The sequence below is a fragment of the Plutella xylostella genome, chromosome 3 (assembly GCF_932276165.1).
Source record: "Plutella xylostella chromosome 3, ilPluXylo3.1, whole genome shotgun sequence".
In the NCBI taxonomy this organism is placed as follows: domain Eukaryota; kingdom Metazoa; phylum Arthropoda; class Insecta; order Lepidoptera; family Plutellidae; genus Plutella; species Plutella xylostella.
This window is the reverse complement of record NC_063983.1, coordinates 3,905,021-3,928,217: the sequence shown is the minus strand read 5'-3', so window position 1 is coordinate 3,928,217 and position 23,197 is coordinate 3,905,021. Positions and strand designations below refer to the sequence as shown.

General features: G+C 39.8%; 1 protein-coding gene across 1 annotated transcript; it reads right to left on the bottom strand.

Moving 5' to 3' along the window:
- Nucleotides 1-22,879, bottom strand: LOC105380090 (runt-related transcription factor 3). Its single transcript, XM_011549587.3, has 5 exons — nt 21,965-22,879; nt 11,426-11,539; nt 6,215-6,331; nt 3,832-4,005; nt 1-1,543 (listed from the first exon to the last, which is right to left on the bottom strand). Exons 1-5 carry the CDS (start codon nt 22,368-22,370, stop codon nt 945-947), a joined length of 1,410 nt encoding a protein of 469 aa, XP_011547889.1. The 5' UTR covers nt 22,371-22,879; the 3' UTR covers nt 1-944.
- Between the last annotated feature and the right edge of the window lie 318 nt (nt 22,880-23,197).

Below are 23,197 nucleotides of genomic sequence, written 5' to 3'. Positions count from 1 at the left end.
TATATTTAAAGTTTTATTTTATTTACTGATTAAATGATAATCTGCTACGTAAGTTAACATAATAACAAATACAAATAATATAAACCAATTGCTTTGCAAGTTAATACAAACTGAATTTCAGCTTTCAATAAAATTGTATTGCACGAGACTACACTTTTTATAAATTATGAAATCTTTGGGTTAAACATAATGCGCATCATACACAAAATTTATCTTTATTATCTTGAAAGTGTATGGGGTAGAAATAATTAGTAACGTTAATACCTATATATTTTGAAATCCATTGTTTATATAGGGTGTTCCTGAAATTACATTGGTCGGTTATGTAATATTCTATTGATAAACTTTCTTCAATGTATGGGTTTTTTAGGAAATACAATAGGTTGTCAAGTTATATAATAAGCACTGAAATGTGACCAAAAATATTTTTTGTAACTATTTTTCAGTAAACATCTACTCAACTTTTATAATTGCACATCTATTGCACTTTACAAGATGCATTTACAACAAATTATTCACATTTTATTTACAACGCTTAATGCTTATACATAACAATTAATTACATAAATGTTAAAACGGAAATTAAATTAAATTATTAGCATTTCCATTCATTTCATTGCTATTCTCTATGGACACTTCACGAATTAGGTACTTAGCCTAAAACCAAGGATTTCATTTACGAAATAATACGTCTTACGGCTAGATAACATCAAAATAAAGTTCAAAACACGTGATAATTATAAGACTTACACTTTAAGTACTCGTATTTCGTTGCAATCGTATAAGCTAATATATTAGTGATGCAGTTTGTCTTAGGACGTCCCAATTTGCACACCACTATCTGTTAATTCACTACACTTTCTACACATCCATAGTCCATTAGTCCCATTGTCTTTGACACCCCAAGCAAGAGACTTCTATACACTCACAAAAAAGTACATTATCTAATACGGCCTCCACACAGTATTGCTGTCCGGTTGAGGGTTGCCTCTTTGTCCTATATTGGTGACTCTACCATCATCGCCCCTCGCAGCGGCGGCTGCGCAGGAGTTGCCCCCGCCCAGCAGCAGATCCTGCCCGTGGCTCACGTGCTGCCTGTGGTTATTCGTGGTCGAGGATATCTGGTCCATCATCGTCTGCAGCTCATTGTGATGATTCTGCGTGGAGTGTATCGAGTTGGAGTGCAGCGGATGGAAGTTATGGCTCTGATTGGCGGCGGAGTACAGCTGACTGTACAGCAGACTGGCTGGCAACACCGGATAGAGGGAATTGTTGCAGTTGCTGTTTGAGTACGAGGTTTGTGACCCCATGAGGGAGAAGTTGGTATTATTGGCGCCAAGGTTGGTGTTGGTGTTGGAGGTTAGCAGGTCGTCTTGCACGGGGGACTCGGGCTGGGACGAGTTGTCGCTCAGGGAGCGCGGGCCGGGCGGCAGGTAGTCGTTGTTGTTGTAGCGCGGCAGCAGAGAGCCGTGGTGCGGGGGGGAGGTGCCCACCAGCCCCGACAGCTGCTGGTCCAGGTCCACGCCCGTCGTGTCCGGGAGCACTATGGGAAGGAAAGATTGAGTTAGTTCATGAGTTATAGATTTGTTTATGGAGTGTAGAAATGTAAAGGGCGAGGACAACATCGGATGATGTGTTATATCAGCTCATTCACCGTTCAATTGTTCATAAATGTGTACACAAATGTATGTTTTATAGAGATATTTCAGTAAGTCTATCTATACCTAATCATCATCACTATTTTTATTTGATAAATTATATGTATATCACAAATCTAATTTCCCCAGTCACAAAACCAAACAAAAATATCCACACCTAAACAAGTAAACACACTCAACCTCACGAATTAGCTGAAACCAACAGAGCTGTTTGCGTCCACATTACTGCCCAAAAATATATTGATTAATGGCCGCGAGTTAGTCCGTTTAAGCGGCTGCGATATATTTTTCGTCCGGCACGCATCGCCAATAAATTCATGTGACGTGGTCCTGTTGTAAATTATAATGAGAGTCGTTTAATGTCCGGGCTGATGTTGTATGGACGCGCCATGTTGGTTCAGGAGTGTGTGTTGAGTTGCATTGATTTAGATTAATTGCGTTTGGCGTTTTAGGGAAAATATTTGCGGCGTCCGTCCACTTGGATGCCTGTGGATGACCACGGATGGGTATTTATGGGTATATTATACATAGATAAAGGATGTAACGCTTATCAGGAACGTCAGTAACTTTTGCATTTTTTTCATGGTTACGTCAGGGGTATTGTTGCGATCAGTTGAAAACCCTGAATATGCTTAATAAATTTAAATTTATTCCTAGATCCCTTACTTGAGTATGATGTTGATGTAAAACTTACACCCAATTAAAATCAGAATCTGTAAAAAGGTACAGTCAGCTGCATAAGTACCTTGTAAATCTGAAACCGCCTATTAATTAATTTAAACATTGACGGTTCGTCAGTTTGACAAGGTACAAAAGTGTATAGCTACTTATACAGCTGACCATACTTAACACGTCTTTCTTCTTACGCAAAAGGCTCCTAATTTAAAACTTATATTTAAACAAAAGAAACAAGCTCGTAGGTATAAAATAAAATACTATAATACGGTGGCGCCGCCGGTGGCACACGCCTGGCGACCCGCAGAGGAGGATATAGCTCATAAACCAAGTTATGACTTCACTGTGGATCCGGCTTCCTTAGCAGCCAGTGTCAACACCGGTGACGTCAGCAACGACAACTTGATGTATTTTTAACCCTTTGCCTATGTATTTGTGATTGTGTTTGAGCGTTGACCGATAAAAAGGAAGATAATGTTTGTTCCTTTCGTCGTTGTATGCCTTAAACGCAATCAGCAACTTCTGAACAAATCTGACAAAGCCTAAACCTAACAAGAGATAGGCATACTAATTATGTAGTTACACCTACTTTATAGATTATGAACCAAAAGCAATAATTATTATACACCTTCGGCAGAAGTATAATTAAGAGCAACCAGTCTTACCAATTTCAGTTTTTACTCTGATTCAACGGATATAATCCAAAACAAAACATTATTATTTGTTTATGTTATGAGCAATTTACGATGCCAGCTGATGGCCGGTACCTAATCGTTTCAGTTATGGAACTCACTTTCAGGAAGGAAATGTTTACGCATGTTTAGAGTTCTGTTTATTTTCTTTCGAATTAAGATTTAATGTGAGCGTACTATTCATGAATTCACTTGCTGTAAGTGGATGATATCATGTGTTTATTGAACTTTTTGTACTACACATATAGATAATTTATTTAGTAAGTAGTATTTAGTGTAGTAAGTAGATAATTTATTTAGTTTTTTGTTTAAAAAGAGCCGTAACAATTGACGAACTATTGAACGCACTGCGTATTGCGTTCGATGCTTCCTACAAAGACTAAAGAAGCTTAATGTATGCGAAAGCACATCCGGTATATCTGCTAGCATTTGAGTCACGACGGAACAGCCTATTAGTTCTTAAACATCATTCAGAAATAAACCCAATCAAGATACGACGTAGTGAGTACTTACCTAAATAAATAATATTATGTTAGTAAGTAATCATAGGTAACTAGGTATATACTGTTATGAACCTCACTAACGACAGAACAGTATTGATCGCCTAACTCTGGGAAGGTGTACTATTTTTTAACAACAAACAACTACAAAGGCAATATTAAAATATGATGAAAAACAAAAAAACAACACTTAGGTTTTTTTTGAAAATAAAGATAATCATGAAACGCCCCATTAAAATATATTTAAGTAGGTTCATTACTTTCTTCGTGAGAAAATCCCTTAATTTTTATGAATTTAAAACTCACCAGTATTATTAGTAAAGTCCTGCTGCGCGGGCTGCTCCGCCCCGCTGAAGCCGAGGGCGGGCGGGTTGAACTGCGCGGCGGGCGCGGCGCACGACGGCAGGTAGGCCGGGTACGCGCCCGCGCTGCCGTAGCCCCAGTGCGAGTTGCTGGAGGACAGGCCGAACTGACTCATGTCTGTGGAGTGAGGATGGAGTTAGGTGTGGACTTTATGGTAGTATGTTGACGGATAATGTTAGCGATTTTAAAGAAACCAAGTGATCTTCGGGCATGTGAAATATAAGTAAAAGCGCGATTAAACGACGCGGGCTAGCCCGAGCCGAGCCTGGCTCCGCATCTCCACGGACGGCGCGGTTCGCGTAGGATCGGACAAGCCCGCGTCGTTTAATCGCGCCCTAAAGGCTTAAGAAACAAGGCCTTATAGGTACGCGGGGTACGCGCCCGCGCCACCGTAGCCCCAGTGCGAGTTGCTGGAGGAGAGGCCGAACTGACTCATGTCTGGAAGTTAGGAGGATGGTTAGTTGTGGTATTACACACACGAGAGTCACGAGCAATTAAAAAGTTTCAGTGACAATATCACCAAATTACTCCTAAACGGAAATGACTAACTTGATGACGCCGTCTGTATTATTCAAGTAGGTGCATTTAAAATCACAACTCAGAATATTACGTTATCGAGAACAGACCGAATTGACTCATGTCTGTGAAGTGAGGAGGGAGGTTAGTGGCGGTGTTATATTGACGGATAATGGTAGCGATTCTTAAGAAACCAATTAGATTTTCGGGCATATGAAATAGTAAGATAGGTACGCGGGAGACGCGTCCGTACCGCCGTAGGCCCAGTGCGAGTTGCTGGACGACAGGATTCTTAAGGAACCAATTAGAGTTTTGGGCATGTGAAATCGTAATAGGTATTGCTTGGATAAAATAGGTACACTGCTGGGTACGCGTACGTACTACGGTAACGCTAGTGCTGGAGGATAGGCCGAACTTACTCATGTCTGAGAAGTGAGGAGGGAGGAAAGATAATGTGTTGTAATGTAGTGACAATGCCTAGAGCTTCTGAAGATGTTTAACTTTGGGAATGTACTTTAGGTAACACTTTTTGTTCGAAGCTTTTTTGGGATGAGAGCTTTGATCGAATAGTTATAGGTACCCTTTTAGTATAAAGTTTCTTTAAACGCTATAAAGCAGAATCTGTATAATCAAAACACTGATCTTTAATTAAAGTTCATAAGTAGCTTCCAAGCCTGAAACGGCTAAGCGCCACTACAAAACTCAATAATAAGTTTCTATCTCACATCCAATCGAGTAACTGCCAGCGCCCACCGCAGAGTGAACATCGACCCGCACTGATTGTCCGCCCGAGCCAGACAAAAGCGAAAGTAATATCCCGAAACAATCACATGTCCATACCATCATAATTGTAATTAAGAAAGCAATACAGTTTAGAACGGAGCCGATGCAATGCAGGTGCATTTTTCCTCTGGCCACCCCGCGGCGCTTGTTTTTTCCATAGTGTTGCCAGCTTTTATTTTTCGGTATCACGGTTCCGTTTTGGGCAGCGATCGGTGCAGTTGCTTTTATACGATATGCCAGTCGACGGTGGCGTCGATTTGCGAATGTTTTTTTTGAGCTCGCATGCAGTTAAGTTGTTTTGGGCTGGTTTCGGCCGCTCGATGCGTGCTTGTTCGATTGCGCCCGCAGTCCGCTTTTGGTCGATGAGTTTTTTTTTCGGGCTGATTGAATCCGTGCTTTAGTGAACGTAGTTTAGCGTATCGCGGCGCGGTCGGTGACTCATTCACTTTTTGAAGTACGATTTGCGTTATAAGGTTTTGTGGGGCGGAGTTTTTCATCTATTTTTTGGTGGCTTGATGATTGATTGCTGTACGTTTTTGTTCGATAAAGTTTTAGTATTTTGGCTCTAAGCGATATGAATTTATTAACAATACCTATGCGTTCGATTTAGTTAGCGTAGCGTAGTCTAGTAGATCTACGGTTTATGGCGGCTGCGTCATCAGTTGGCAAACAGTTTGCCGTTGACTTCTGGGAACACGTTATTATCACCCTTTTTGCGACACTAACTGTGCTATCACAAAAAAACTTTAAACACTGTTTAACAAGTGTTTAAAACGAAATTTGACAGATTTTGTAGGCGTTTGACAGCGCTAAACATCTGTTAAATACTGTCTAAGTTTTTGTGGTAAGGCCCTAAAGAGTTGCCGGCCGCCGATGACATGCATCTTCGTACAAGTTTCTGCGGCACTAACCAAACGCCGACGGCATGTGCTGTTCAGCTAAAGCCGCCGGCACAAGCCGTTAGCATAATAACATGTGTAGCAGACTTAAAAAAAGAATAATTAAGAAATATAGGTGCAATACTCACTCTGGCAAGACGTGATGGGCGGCATGCGGAACCCGCCGAGCGGGTCGGGCGGGAACGGGAACGGCCGCTGCCCGAACGCGAAGTGGAACTGCTGCTGCTGCCCTAGGAGCGACAACACTACATCAGTACGTCACTAGCTGCTCTTTGGTACATACATTAGGTGTGTAAATATATAATGGTAACTTAAAAAAATAAAATATAATTATCCTAAAAGCTGTCTGAAGCATATTTTTTAATGGCAAATACTACATCAGTACGTCACTAGCTGCTATTAAATGCATACATTAGGTGTAGGTACTGATACATGTTAACATAAATAAATATAATTATGCTAAACGCGGTCTAAGGGCGTCAGAAAAGGCTATCAAATGTGTTAGGTATAAGTAGATATTTTAAATTATGAGTTAAACACCCGTTAAATTGTAAGAAGTATAGTGTGAATATGGTAAGAAGAATAATTGCTTAATTTTGTGGGAAGTCTCAAACACTTTATCTGAAGTATGAAATATGAATCTTTATTCATATTTCATACTAAAGATCTGTTCCTATAAAGGCAGAGATTTTTATCAGCCACCTTCTACCTTACTGTACCTAGCTGTTATGAAACCAACTAAAAAATCGTGCAAAAAATATGGGAAAACCATGGAAAATTAGTAGTTTTTTCCAAAATTTATGGGCGCAATCTAATTTAATAATAATAAATTCCCCAAAGGTTGCCTGGAAGATATTTTATTCTTACATTCCATTATAAGTAATATGTACTTAGTGTGTGTTTTTTCTCTCAATAAAGTCATTGTATTAATTTGACGACAATTAACCAAAATAATGTACCAATCACTGTATACCTCTATAGAAACGCATAACGGATGACGCTTTAAACCTAGTACCTCATCTTACAGGCCTGTCTATAGAGCGCGCCGCCCGCCTATATTGCACTGAGCTATAACTCTATCACTACATTCCTACACCTCAAGCCTACGCTCCCGTGATTACAGGCGGTACTGTGTACCACGTCATATTGATGTTGCAGGCAGTGCTCTCACTCCGTTTTGCTTTAATTGACTATTAGAGTTACTCTATAGCACAAAATTAGATTGTAGAACTTTTAAAATTATTTTATTATTGGAAAATTAAGTTTACCTACTACTTTATTAAGATTTTATGATGAAGTTGGTTTTAAAAATATATATTTTAAAAGGCTAAATTTAAATCGATTAGATGGCTTCACAATCGATGGGTTACTTTCATATTTTAACTAAAACTTTTATTTTATCTACCTAGCTCTAGAATAAAATAAATGTTAGTGCGGGTGCTTAGTGCGGGTCGACCAACCCTCACTATCCACCAACACGCATTAGGTCAGCATGGTAGCCTAAACCCTTCCTTCATTAGAAGGAAACCCGTGCCCCAGCAGTAGGGACGTGAAGGATCTTGATTACATACAAAATTGAATTTTCAATGATCCAAACAAAACTAAAAAAAATCCCAGAGACATTCTGCAAATAAATTGTACCAGCCCAATAATTCTCGTACTACTATGAGCTTGTACTCTTGCGACTACGTATATTAAAATGTGAACCACAAGTCCCAACACTGCCTGCAACATATCCACCCTACTCGAAGCACGTTTACGCCTGCGAAGCTGGTGAATAATTGACACGCCGATACGTCCGCATTCCTTGCCGTGCCGAGCGCCTAACACCCTGCGATTTGTCCCGTGACACTCGATAATTCATTGTCACCTGCGTGCTGGCTCGCAAGACTGCCGGAGTGGGGGGGGGGGGGGGTTAATAGGCGTTAGGTTTATGCTTCTGTTTTGGTGTTAGGTGGGTATATTAAATTTTAGCATATTCTTAAGATCATAGGCTGTACTGATTGATCCTTTTGTTATTATTTTGTGATCTTTTCGTTAAATACGCACGATATGGTGGATTTACAAGAACTGAATAAATACATTTATATTGTTTTGCAAAAGTGATTTTAAATACACGTACTTATAGCTAATTCCGGTTTTATAATTAAAACTGAAGCATATTCTGTAACAACTACTAATTCATATGAATAGTCCACCCCTTTAGAACTCGCCAGACGTACCTAATACAAAAACGCATCGCGCTGCGCTCCTAGACACAACAAATATGCAGATCAAATCACCAATTCCACGCACTCACACACACGCTGACCCCACACACACACACATACACACACTCACTCATACATCGCGGAGGTTCGAGTGTATAAATCAACGACGCAACAATTACACACTTTCATGGCAAGTTGGAATTAGAAACTGTCATTTGCACCGTTCGAGGGGAGGGGGGCCGCTACAAATGGGAGGGAAAAATAGGGTGCGGGCAGAGGGTACCCTGGACCTGATTAAAGGATTACAACGAGGGAAGCGTCCGGTCAGGTCTAGTTAGATTTATTATGCCAAGTATTCCTACTAGTTAGCCCGCCATTTTAGTGCGCCGCCTAAAGTTTAGACCGGCTGCAATTTAAATTTGGAATTTAGTCATTAGTTTGCCTGAAATTTTGCTGAAACGGCGTCCGGAATAAGTTATTTACTTTGACGCTTTGTCGACTCGGATAGTCAGAAAGCTCCGAGCTCCGTTTCGTTTCGGTAATTTCCGAGACGTGTAGAAATTTATTTGTGTGCGCGTAATATTTTTAATTTTAATACCATCCTCCCATGGTTAACGGTGTAATAAAATGACCTAAACAATAGTTTAGTGCCCGTGGCGTATCGCGGTGTAACGTAAACATGGCAGCCCGGCCTGGGCGAGACGACGCGCCCGGTGGTCCGGGACTCTAGCTTCACTAAAAACGAGAGTTGGTAATACTAAAAACAACGAGATAGAGTTCGTAAGCTAGAGTGACCCGCCGGGCTGCGCCTGCGCAACAGAAATAGACGCACCAGGGCCGCGCTAAGAAAAACACAGCTTAGAGCTGAGTCTGATGTTTGTTTATAATTAATAATATTTGAATACAAAACTTCATGTTTGCTTACTTATTTAAGTTAGGATTGATTTATAAACTGTTCGAAAAGTACATAGATGTACTTTTAGAACAGTTTATAAAGGAGGCTCAAAAGACTGTATGAAATGAAAAGGGCCAAAAAGAGTGTAGATACTGTATTTAAATTAGGTAGCCGTAATGATAAAAATAGATCTAAGTAATTGAAATTAATTCTAAATTTCCTTCATATTGTGTAACAGTGGCGCACGAGAGGATAATAAAATGTGGACGGCTACTGAACTGCTTCATAAAGCAAGCCACCCAGCAAGCCGAGGGTAAAAATAGGGCCGCAAGAGCTTACGATATCCGCGGCCAGGGTGACTGAAACTTTCACTGTAAAATATAGAGATAGGGCAAATAGAGTTAGTAACCTATTGAAATATGAGAACTAACTACTCAGAAAAGGTTCTTTAATTATTTAATTTATTCGGGACAAAAGGCGGCAAGAGAGCGTGGTGTCCGGCAGTGTAAAATAGCACCCCTTAACACTACACGGCAATAAATGCATAAGATACCTATAACCTGTCTAAAAGCTCCATTTAATAAAACAAAAAACTTATTTTTAAATAAATAAAGTATACTTAAATTAAATATATAATTAATAAAACACTTGAAAAGTGTCTATCTAAACTTAATAACTTTCGGATCGGCTTTAAAGTAAACAAACCAGTGGGCCGAAGGTTGGCACGGACTAATGATACAGGGTGCCGTAGATAGTTGCTCGCACGTAATTTTCTATCAATCCTCATCAGCGAGAAGAAATTAAAATAATTGCGCACCCTGTGGTTTAGACCGGGAGAGCGGCCGGGACAGGTACGGATAGGAAAAGTAGTAAAAGGATTTGTATGATGAATAAAGTTTGAATTGGAAAATATGCTCATGATGATGATGTATGAGAACCGAAAACTATATCGATGGGCATAATACTATAATGAATAGCCTAAATTAGAATATCTAGTTTTATACTTAGGTAGGTCTATTTGTTATTACAATTAGTTTGACTTAAACAACGAAACTACATTAAATCTGTACATCACATACCTTGTAGTACATTCCTCTTTAACATGTAAGTACACTACACCCTATCATAATCAATTATTCCCTCCATCCAAAGATTGTCAGGCAGATATTTTAGTGATAAGACCGCCTTTTGTACCCTAATTAAAATATAACTTGTTATTTTATTACAGTTTTTTGGTGTACAAATAAAGTTTATTCTATATATCTATTCTACGCCGGTAAAATTATGATTATTTACGAGTATTGTATATTTCGTCGTCTACTTGATCTCCTACAGTTTTTTCATTCATAAAGGCATTAACTATACCTACCTGCTATGTATTCCCATACATTTGAAATATTAATTTTTCAGGAAACCATGTCAAGAAAATGAATAAATTCCCACTTCCACTACCGACCCTACGCGCTAGTACCCGGATGTTCGGCTAGACGAATGTGAGGGCAGAAAAGGAGGCTGCTGTAATGAATCGGTTGTTTAATTAATTAGTCAAGAAAAGGGCTGAAGGGGGCATGAGGGGAGGTGGGGGGAACACCCCCTTAACCGAGTGTGTGCATGTGCCTTGCATATTGATTTATTAAGCCTTACATCGACAGTTGGAATTATTTAAATTCTCTAACGCTTTCTCGTATGGTGTAGAGCAAAATGTGTTGTTGAATGATTAATAGGTGAAGAATACGTGGGAGTAGCGTTGTGTTGGGTTTAATTCGTTAATTGATAATTGTTTTGGAATTTGGATTAAAAGATACATAGATACCAAAGTAGTTCTTTTATGTAGAGTTTTGAGGTAGTCTTTTTATGTTGCCATGTAGGTATCTGCGCCCATGTGCCTGTGACGCTTTGTTTTTTCAGGATTGTTGTTGTTTAGGGTTGGTGAAATCAAACGCTCCCAAGGATTGTAAATAGAGGTAAACATAAAAAAGTGTATAAATATAGTTTGTCCAACCCTACACCCTCCACTCAAGGGTGGATTTCGACTGGCGCGAGTGCAGGATGTCTAAAAGTGTGTCATAAATGCGTGTTGTAAAGGGCGATGTTATAGTAAATACAAGTTACATCCTTGAAGAAGCACAAAGTTAACCTACAACAGGCTATTGTGATTTTCTATACCTTTCAGGCAACCTTAGAGTGAAGATAGTTTCGCAAACTTAACCCAGGTTATTAGATGGAATACTAACTGGTTTTTGATCGAGGTTCCCGGGGTCCGTCGACGGTGACCTTGATGGCCTTGTTGTAGGTCGTCACTTGCGGCGGTGACGTCGACACCGTTATCGTCAAAGTGAAGGACTTGCCTGAAACAATATGCAAATTATGTTACCGCATGTTAATTGAATCTGCCACTGAAAAGGAAATAGGAGTGCTGCAAATCTGCCACTAATCTTTTTTGAGGTACATTTTGTTAATTACGTAGGTAGGTACTAAATTAATGACATTCTTATATTAGGTGGGCAATGGGTAGGCATAATGTTGAAATTATTTTCTACAATGATAGGTCATCTATGATTCGATCGGAAACAATAAACTATCGCATTACTATATAAAGCTGGCTGTGCTAACAGCTCTATTCATCACGGTAAAAATATTTGCGTAAAGTTTGCCCAGTGAGTCTGCACGGGCCATAAATTCAATCTGTGGTCTCGCCTCTTTTCGCGTTCACCCACTTTTGTAGTTCGATTTTGATCAATTTTCCCAAAAGTTAAAAATTTATTGTCGGTTTGTTTTCAATTTGCACGTCCACTGATGTTTTAACGTTGTTTTTGTTACGAAAAATATTAATTAATCGTCGCACAACTTAATATTTGGAAGCCGCGCTGCCACTCCCACTACTCTTGGCTTTCGTATTTTATTTTTCCCAAAGCAAATAATTAACAGCGCATTGTAAATTTGCCGTGTAAAATTAAGTGGATGCTTTTGAATTCCATCGAGAGCGGCATGAACGCAAATACTCAAATCAAACAAACTCATTCAAAAAGTGGAGAGCGCAAAAGAGCAACTCATCCACAAAACATCAGAGAGTGCGTCACAAACAACAGGCCGACCACTTCATCACAGCGTTACGACGGTCATAAAAAAAACATTTCCATCTGCGGAAAAACCACAGTTAATATTAAATGACCGTCCGTCAAAGTCGTGTGTAGCGGGCAGCGGCGGCGGCGGCGGCGGCGGCGGCGGCGGCGGGCGGGAGAGTCCAATACCGATTTTGTGATTTTTCGCCTCCCCTCCCACCTCATGGTGGCCGGGCAGAGAGTGACATGTAAGCTTTAATGGGGCCTAAAGCGGCACGCCGCCGCTGGCTACACGCGAAAAAACTGAAAAAAAGCCTCATTTATACGTGATTTCATGTGTAGGCTATTTTCTGCGGGCTCGGCGGTGAGTATCGTTAAAAATGGAGGCCCGAGTACGCGGGACAGCTTGTTGTGGCCATCCAGTTTATTAACGCGCCCGGTGAGGGCCGACTACTGACTTTTTGTTTACTTTTTCTGTTCATCGTCAAAGGTTTAGGCTTAATCCTGTTTAGAGTGACATGCGGTTTTGATAGATTGGCTTTTCAGTTTTGACGTTTATGTATAAAATACTCGTTTCGTATTTTTTACGAACTTGTTCGTTAGTACCGAGTGGATGTCCCCGTGTTTCATAGGTTCATTATGCGAGTGTGATAGAGCTGAAGCGGTTCAGTTCTCACAATATTTAAGGCATAACATTCAGCTGTCACGAGTGAGCTTCCAAAGCCCAAAGTTTCCCTCCACAGCGTGGAAGGTGCCCCGACCTCCCGAGCTCCCGTACCAGTCGCCTCTTACCTCCAACACTTCATGCCACGCCAAAATAAATAACCCCACTTACAAATATACCACCTTCGAAATATGCTGTCTGTATGTCGTAATGCCGCGGTGTAAAGACGATTTTTGATCGAGTCGAGGGAAAGGGAAACTTTGTAAAGTTTTAAAACTCCCCAATTATCTATCGAGGCGCGATATCGCCATTTTTACGAGGTTAAAATTTTCCTCACTATATTACAGATGTTATTGGCTGTGTCACGAATAAGCATAATTCTTTCATGTAAGATAGTAGAATTGTACATGATCGATGATCGTAGGTACTGGTACTATGAAAGAAGATAAGTAAAGTAATAAAAGTAAAATTAAAAAAAAACCCATGACGAGTACTTAAAAAAATAACAAGTAATATACTTACACGATATTCATGACGATAATAATCGAGTATATTATTTCGTATTTTTAACTTCCAACAGAAAAAGTGGGTGTTATACGTTTAACGTGTCTGTGTGCCGCGTAGCGTAGAACCGATTTTCATTTTGTTTTTTTAGGGTGATAGTTTTACCCTAGTACTTTTACCCCGAGTGTTCTTAGCCATGTTTTATGAAAATCGATTTAGCGATCAGCCTTTTTAAGATCATTAGCTCTATAGTACTATTGATTAAATTTGGTACTTACCGTCTGAATTTCTTCAACCATTTTTATAACATACTTTTGTTCATTATACGCTACTGATTCAAATTTGAAAAATCGATGTGTCCATAGTGACTTTACGTTCCCTGCCCAATCAGACGTCGACATTCCCTAATAGCTGGCTGGATGCAATCCACTTTGACAGCTGTCAAACACACTCCTCGCGATGTCAGCGGCCCTAGTGACTGGTGATAGCGCCTAGCGCTTGATGTAAGCGCTAATTGAGTGAATTAATAAGGCATTCGCGTTAGTTAAGTGGCTCGTAACATGTCGATGAAGGCTGCATAGCCGTGCGGGATGAGTCTTGGGGTGGTAAGTGGGTTTCGTACATTTTGTGTAAATTACCTTATAAGTGTAGACCCTGTTTAATAAACTGTCTAACTAATATTAACTGTAAAAAAAAATATACATAGCTTACTTTTTCGACAAAAATATTAATATAATCTATGAGCTATATGTTAGGTAGGTATATATTTGTTATTAATTGAGTACCTATTTCGGGAAAAAAAACATATTAATTCTGTGAATTTCTAGATTTTATTTATGTTTGAAACGTTCGATAAAAAAGAGAAGGATCTATACTAGATAATATTTAATGTCTCTTCATTGAATATCTACTAACATTTAATTTATTTTTAAGCGTAGGTACAAAGGCCTGGCTGTAAATAATGGGAAACTATATGAAAAAAAACAATAACTGTGTCGTTTCTTTACTCCCAAAAAAAAAATCGAAGACACCCATGCCATGAGCCATCCGCAAACAGCGTCTGCGGCACCGGCGGGCCGCCAGCGACCGCACACAGCATAGTTACCCAACTTGCGGCCAGCGCTTAGTTAGCACAACCACCCCAAACCGAGGGGTGACCATAAATGAAATGGTATAGTTTTACCGCCGGCCTGTGGCCACGTTATGGCTGACAAGGGGCTGACGAAGTCTCGTGCGTGCGTGATACGCCACAACGCAACCACCGCTGTGTTCGCGTGACGTTCACTGCTTTACTCCTTTGCTTTAAACGCTGGCTGGAAACAGCGCGAATTTGTGTATCGTATGTACTGGCCGTTTTTGTGAATTAGAAAAAAAGTAGCTATTCTAATAATAATTTTGTTCTCCTTGCTAATATTTAATTTTGAAAATAGAATGAACAGGAAACTGTAGAGTCCATATTAATTAACTGGCAACCGCGTTTCTCAAGACATTCAAATAAAGAACTCTTCAAAGGAAAAATTCAAATGGGTGTTCGACCGCAGCCAGAGCTCCGCCTTCGCCGTAAGAACTCCTTTTCCCGACCTTTTCCATTGGCTGCCGGGAGGGGGGGCGGCGCTTCTTCAAGTCTCGAGACTAACTTTTCATTTGCAGTGCTCTGAAATATTGCTTCAGATTAAAGTAAAGGCGGAAGTTCGAACTGCGGTTTCAGCGAGACGGCGGCGTAGCCTAGACAGCTTTTGTTTTCCGAAGCGCCGCCGTATATAAATTCAAACCGGATGGCTTGGGTTATTCAGGAATATATTTTTAAACGAACCTTATTTTTTATTTGTTTTTAATGTTACCTGTTCATGTTTTATCCAAGGTTCGAGAAAATACCATTTGATATATCACTATAAGTAATTAAAGTACTTGACATTTGTAACTAGCTTTCTGATACAAAGGAACAAGATTTCAACTACTTGTAAAGAATTCATTTGAATGTACCTCTATTACAATAAAAGAAATAGAAAAACATAATTAAATATTATACAAATAGCCCGCCCAGGACGCACCGGACCCAAAGGTTCCCATCACACTGGCAGCATTACCGCGCTGCACTGCGAGGGAGACCCTCTGCATCAAGTACGCCCCAGAGCGCTTGTCATGTCCTCGATCCCTAAGACGACACCCTAACTCTTTTATGAATGCCCTGCCCTGTGTTCCCCAGACCCCATAAAAGAAATATGGCTGTGTATTTAGATTGAGTGGAAGCAAATCTGATAGAGTTCGGTAATAAAATAATAATTAAAAAAATTACATAACCGACTTCAAAAAACCACTAAAATGTAAGAAATAATTTAAGGTTTACACAAATTCTACTCGTATGTGACAGTACAAATATACCTAAGCAGTGAACAGTTCCCCTTGGGGTTGAGATAAAATTCTGAAAAAAAAATGGGACCACCTGGGAGCTGAACCCAATACAACAAAAAAAGAATTTTCAAAATCGGTTCATAAACGGCGGAGTAATCGGTGAACATACATAAAAAAAAAGATCCCGACGAATTGAGAACTTCCTCCTTTTTTTGAAGTCGGTTAACAAACGCTTTCTATTTTACTCTGTAAACCAACTTACCTAACTAATTCTATTTCCTACTCCATTACTGCCTACCTACTGTTCATTTCTTGTATACTTACCCGTTGTACATGGTGTCAATAAATGATTTTGATTTTTTTTATTTTTTTTGACTGAAAAATAGCACACATTTTTGATAATGTAATCTACTGGATGTAACTAAAATGGAATAGTAAGCAGAAATGCTTTAGCTCGTCATACTGAACAACTTTTGTTCTACCAACTTATTTCCAAAGCACATGTATATTGGGAAGCGAGATACCCGCTAATACCCCTTCGGGGATTACACTTGTAAGCATTGCGCAAGACACCAAATGGCTCATTATAAGAGATTTAGTAACTCTGAGAGACATAAGTATGTATATATATATATATATATATATATATATATATATATATATTTTATTAAATAGGAATCATTATTCAAATCATTGTTCATTTATATTTAAAATCTATTTAGTATATCTTTTTTGAATAATTACATTAGGGGATGCCCTATTCAGCTATTCACATCACACAAACCTATTAAGACCGCAGAGTCAAGCAAGAGCAATGTAATTTTAAAGTTATTGCAATAAAATAACTGAAACGTCGTATCTATACATACCCATCAAACAACAACACCGATCACAACATTAAATAAAATCCTGAGGAAATCTAAAAGTTCTACTTCAACTTTAATCTTATGCCTTATATCTTCTGCTATCTGTACCGTCTAATTGTTGGACCGATTATGAAGAATTTTGTCGTGTAGATAAATTGGAAAATCAATAGTACGAAGAATCTTCCAGACCTGACCTGACTTGCCTGGACCTATGAACCAAAGATAATTTTAATTCAAGCTAGATGGAGTATCAGTGCAAAAGAAACGTCTCGACAAATAACACCCCACTTTTACCACTGAGCTCTTATTTTGAATGAGTTCGATTAGAAAATTTGTGACTATTCATTCGTGCAATGGTTGTTATTAGGTTGAACTTAAAACGGTTTGAAAGTAAACCGAATGCGGACAGTTTATATCTTTATTTTGCATCTAAACTATATCTAGTTTTATATCGTTAATCTACGGCCGTTGGGATATTAGAGTGCATTGAGTGAACGTAACAAAATAGGCAAAGACAAACATAATATGGGATGCCCTCCAACATCCGACTGTTGGAGGGCATCCATAGTTGATGATATCCCTAAACAAGTGGCTGAGGAAGGCCAAATGAGTGATTGGATAGATGGATAATTTGTAACGACTTGCCAAGCCAAGAGATTAAAGATGACGATTTTATAATAAGCTTTATTGCATACAAACAGAAACAGTTTCACAAATATACTTGGAACAGAAAATAAATTGCAAAATCGGCGGCGTTATTACGAAAAACTAATTTCTTGCAGACAATCACATCGATTAAAAAAAACCTTAAGAGCATGGGTACGTGATTATTACAAAGAACCTCAGTCGTGAAGGAGGCCCATATACTGAAAGAATTTAACAATAGTTCACTGCGCTGCAACTGCAACGGGTGAGTTAGCGAGTGTATTGTGTAACCTACGTGATTTATATTTATTATGACATTGTAAGTCAACTTCACGTTCAAATAGCCTCTTTTCAAGTAATTCTCACCTAATTTCAAAGCATGAGTGATGAAAATAAATGATTACCACTTTCGCTTTAAAGTATTTTTGTACGCTTTGTCGTGAAAAGACTACGGATATCTTCAAAATATGACCATGATGAATATTTTTTTGTTTCATACGCAATGTACCTCGTAAACTTACTACTGAGCCGAAGGTCCCGGGTTCGATTCCCGGCTGGGGCAGATATTTGTTTAAACACAGCAGATATTTGTTATCGGGTCTTGGATGTGCCTGAAAATGGCAATAGGCCCGCCCCCTATTACATTAGGACTAACATAACACTGGCGAAAAGTGGGTGCAGCAATAATGCACGGTACCTCTGTCTACCCCGCAAGGGAGTACATTAGTACAAGGTGTGAGTGTTTGTTTATTGATGTTTTTTTTTAATTCAGTTTTCTAATTACTTATAATAATTATGTTTCAAGTTCAAGACACATTTCTCATTCTTAGCGTGTCAGTGAAAAACACAGAAGCGCTCTATGTATTTAGTGATTTGCATGTAAGTAATCGTAGTACTTATTACTCCCATGGTGATTTTTCACCGTGGTGAAAAAAATGACAGTCAGGTTAGCGTAATTTCCTGACTACCAATCTATAAAATTAGAAACTGACTGACTGACACATTGAGTATGAATGGTCACCCGAGTCCGCGTTGTTCTATGGACTGACTTATCAACGCACAGGCTAAACGACTAAACCTAGGCATTCGAAATTTGGAAGAAATGTAGCTTAGATACCGTAGAGGTGTACTAAGACAAGAAATTCCTACGGCAACGGGAATAAGCGGGAAAATCCGTTTGTATGAAAAAAAATAACCGCTTTAGTTAGACGCCTGAAATTTGGCATGCAGGTACCTTAGTAAACACAAAGCTTAGTTTCAAAGGGATATTGCAAAATTTCCACGGGAACGGGAGTTAGCGGAAAAAAAATGTTGTATTTAAAAATCCTTAGGGACGAGAGAACTTCCTTCTCGGGAATTTTACATACTAAGGCGAAGTGAAGCTCGCGGCGGGTCAGCTAGTACTCAATATAAGTGTATTTATAAACTAAGTTGATGCATCACTCGGAGAGGCTCTCTTCAAGATGAAGGTTCTGAATTATGATTTATTAAATACCAATTATCATACAAAAATAATTAATTAAATAATTTGACTGAAATACATTCATGTGCAATAAAAGGCTTCCACGTGCCATTGACGTTCCATATGTCACTGGAACTTTTTCTTTGCTCGTGAGTGTAATAGTACCTAATTTCCTATTAGCCGAATTTTAACCACAGCGGCAAATCTAATTGACAACAGCCATCGCATACATAGGAGTAGGAAATAGTGCTCAAATATGTGCGCAGGAGCACTCTCTGTTCCATCAGTCTCATAACCCAAAGGGACGCATTCACCCACACGACTGCAGAGCGCTAGATGCAGGACTGACTGCTTTACATGTTCATCCGACAGTATGGATCATTTCACTGCTTCAGACATTAGCTGATCAGCCTTCTGTGTCTTAACTAAACTTGGACCATAATTTAAGAAACACAAATTGAAGGTCCCGTTTGGGAATCAAACCTCATGGTCGTCAAGCAGCCCAAGTAACATTTCATTCGAGCTTAGGTTGTAAGAAATGCCTTTAGGTTTTATAAGGGTTGTGAAAAGGTTAATGCTTTGCTATCTGGTCATATTGAGTACTTGAGAATGATTACTAAGTCCTAAAACTAATTGTTTATTAATACAACCTTGTAGCTGCTGATAAGAGTTTATATTAACGTTATTTTAACATGTATTTCAGGAGCATATAGTTCTAGGATCTTATAGTTGTCGTAGACTCCTGATTTACTTCTAGAAAAGCTAGCATTAATGCTAAAGTGAGAGCTTAAGGTTAAATTTTTAACCTTGATACAACCATAAAGTTATGGAATATTTAAATTACTTATAAGTATTTTTTAAAACCTATCTTAAACCTTTAGGTTGATAAGAGTTGTCTAGGCAAACAAATTAGGACTACTTGGTGAAAACCAAAAGCATTAAGCACTGGCTATGAGCTAAAGGCATGATTTAAGTCCTACAAGAATATTTTAAAGCTTTAGAGGCATCCTCAAAATATATTTAATGCTTTTTAGTAATTTCCTAACGGCCGCCATATTTTTTCACTGAAATAAAAAAAAAAACTTACCAAAAAGATACATTTTAATTAATAAGGGAAAATTCAGTAGCGTTTCCTATACTATTCCAAATATATGTTTTTTTTATATAGACAGTACTTTTATTTCTAATATAAATTTACACCAAACATAAAATTTTATCTATTTTTTTAAATTAAAATATCTTCAAATTTATCATTTACAAAAGGCCCGTCACTTATACAGAACTATTATCCGAAAGTATCACAATAAAGTGCTAGTCGCACAAGGTTTTCATATTTCGTGACTTCAGCCTAACTACTTACTATATTTTGTATTAATACAACACTTACAAGTTAGCCATTTTGAGTCTTGGAAAGTGTCAGGTAATGGCGCCATTTATTATAATTATTATAAAATCTTACACAGAAACATTTTAAGACCCGAGAGTCCTGGGAAGGCATTACAAATATCCATCAAATGTGTTTCAAGTTATAGTAGAGTTACGTCCAGGACTAATTTAGAACTTAAAAGCTGTCTTGCAAGGTTATGTTAACGTTAAATTAAGGTTGTGAAGGTTTTATTTAGGTTCTGTGTAAGTTGTTCAAAAGGTTCTGGGTTTGAGCTATAGGTTTTGCTGTAGCTCTCAGAAAGGTTCTAAAACGTGGGCCCTTTTTGCACTCAGGAGGTTAATATAAGGTTAATATAAGGTTATCGAGCCTTCTAAGTCTCACGAGTTGATTTCCATACAAAGGTTCTAGAACCTTTTCAAAACCTTTTTAAAACCAAAAATGTTACTTGGGAGAGCTTCTACCACTAGACCAGAGATGGTGATTGACTAAAATGTTTGTAAGAATCACCTAAAGTGTCATCAGGCAGGTAGACAAAACAGATGAAATAGTATATTAACAGTGTGTGGCACAGAGAGAGAATAAACATGAAATCCTATAAAATAAAAATTATTATTAAATTATAAGGCGTTGGACGCTGAAACCGCTGAAACATAAGAATAATGAAACTTATCAGCTCACTATATTGATAATACATTCAATCGTATGACTAATGTTATTTTTTTTTTCATTTCACGAGGTCTATCATTTTTCTATAGGGGCTTGCAAAAAAGGGTATACTAAGCCGAAACCTACATGTGCAGTATGTTATTAAGTATCTAAGCCCGAAAATGAAATCAGAATTTCAAAATTCGCGAAAAAGACGGTCAAAGGTACAAAATATCTAAGTATGTTTAGTTGATCCAATTTTCTCTCGTCTATGCTTATTTCTGGTTTAGTAAATCTAAGTTACCTACTATGTATGTAGTAACGTTTAAGTCAATTCAATTTCTTTCCATACACCACTCTTAGTACCTACCTATATATTAACAGTAAGGTTGATAAATGTATGTATAAAACTCTATACTACATGATGTTAATGATGATGATGTTAATTATAAAGAAAAGAGGGTAAATCATAGGTACCCACCCAAATTCTGACCGGCACAAATATATAAGAAAACTATCTCGTGATTTCCTAGTATAGGAAAATTTGACCTAAATTAGATAAATAAACCGCAAATCAGCCATCTACGAATGATTACACCAAAGAAAAACAGAAAAGAGAATATTCAACAAGTGTGCGTCACGGTGTCTGCATAAAAGTTAACTTCTTGAAAAGGGCGGGTTTCTTAAGATCTCCCGCCTCCTTGCTTGACATTCAAGGAGTTTGCGCGAAAAAAGTTCCTAACATTTTCAATGTCACCGACTTTTGGTTTAACCTTCTTGGAAAAGTTATGTTTGAATTTAGGGCTGATGCATTTTTAAGTAGTAGGCGAGGCGCGTTACGTTTTAATTAGGTATAATAGGTATTCAGTACTCTTATAATATTATTTTGTTTTCATTTTACTGAAGTGTTGGTTGTGGTCGTATGGACGGAATAGATAAGGCAATTTCTGATTTTACTGATTATACGAACTTATTAAAACCTCTTTCTTACATATGTTATGAACTTGCACTGGCCATTTTTTATTCACTTATTTTCGATTTGACTCCACATCTGTCTCATAACATACCTGTTTTTAATATACTGTGTCCTGTTTAGTTATATTTCAGGAAATTCACTCATGTCAACTAAACAAAAAAGCTACTCGCTAAAGCAAGTCGAACACATAACTGCACCTTCAGCACTCACCGCGGCCGCTCCTGCCGACGAAGCGCAGGTCGTTGAACTTGGCCACCTGGTTCTTCATCACCGCCGAGCTGTTCCGCAGCTCCGCGCAGCAGTTCTCGTCGTTGCCGGCGCGCACCGTCACCAGCGTGCCGTCGCCGATGTCTCCTAGCGCCACCACCTTGAACGCCACAGGCAGCGTCTTGTTCGAGCGCCAGTGCGGCGGCAGCACCGTGCACACGAAGTGCGGGCTGCCCGTGCGCACCAGCTCGCCCGGGTGCTCCGAGATGAAGTCGCCCAGCGTGCGCTCCGCCAGGATGTCCGACGTCATCTTGGTGTAGGTGTCGTGCAGCAGCGAGGAGCTGGTGTCCGGCGACACGGCGCCGCCCGCCGGCACGTGCATCCTCGCGCGCCGCTGCGTGCTGCACATGGCGCCGCTACATCGCACTGCCACCCCGTACCCCGCACCCTCGCGACAGACCCTCCATCACACACACGCGAGCGTCTTCAAGGGCTGACGAGATGCGACGGCTCGTTGCTAGGGAACGCGCGCGTGGCACTTGACGCGGTGACGTCACGGACGGCCTTGCCACACTTTTTTCCCCGTGAATGAAAAGTTCGGCAGCGGGGGCGGCGCGGCGCGAGGGGTTGATTTTTTCCGGCCGCGGGGAGGCTCCCCGGCGCGCGCTCTCCAAACTTTTTTACTAGTTTCACTGACGGCGGCACTTTTTGCGCTCGTTGTTTACGCGATCGCACGCACGTTCACTTTCGTTTTCACGGGTTTGTCTGTTTAGATTTTTTTGTGATTGCGTTTTCAGTTTCGTTGCGCTAGGATCGGATGAGAGTAATGTAGTGTGTGCGTTGCGTGCGTGGAGGCGAGCGGCCGCGGAGTGACTCGCTCGTGGCTGCGAGTACGCGGCGTACGTCCGCGCCCGTCGAGTTCGGACAAAGTTTCGCGGGTGAGTCGGTGCCGGGCGGGGCGCGGGGGGCGCGGGGGCGGCGGAGCGCACTTTGCGGTCGGGGTGGGTTGGGTTTAAAGCCGCCGAAGGATAAAACATACAAATAAACACGTGTTCGCGCCAGCGGGAGCGAGAGGCCCGCGGCGGCGGCGGGAGGGAGAGGGACGGAAGACGCCTCTTGCGGCATTTTGCTGCCGAGCGCGCGGCCGTCGCCGCCGCCGCTGTGGGTGCAGCCGCGAATTTACTACTGTAAGACAGTACCAGCAACCTTCTATCTACTACATAAATCTTCCAGTGA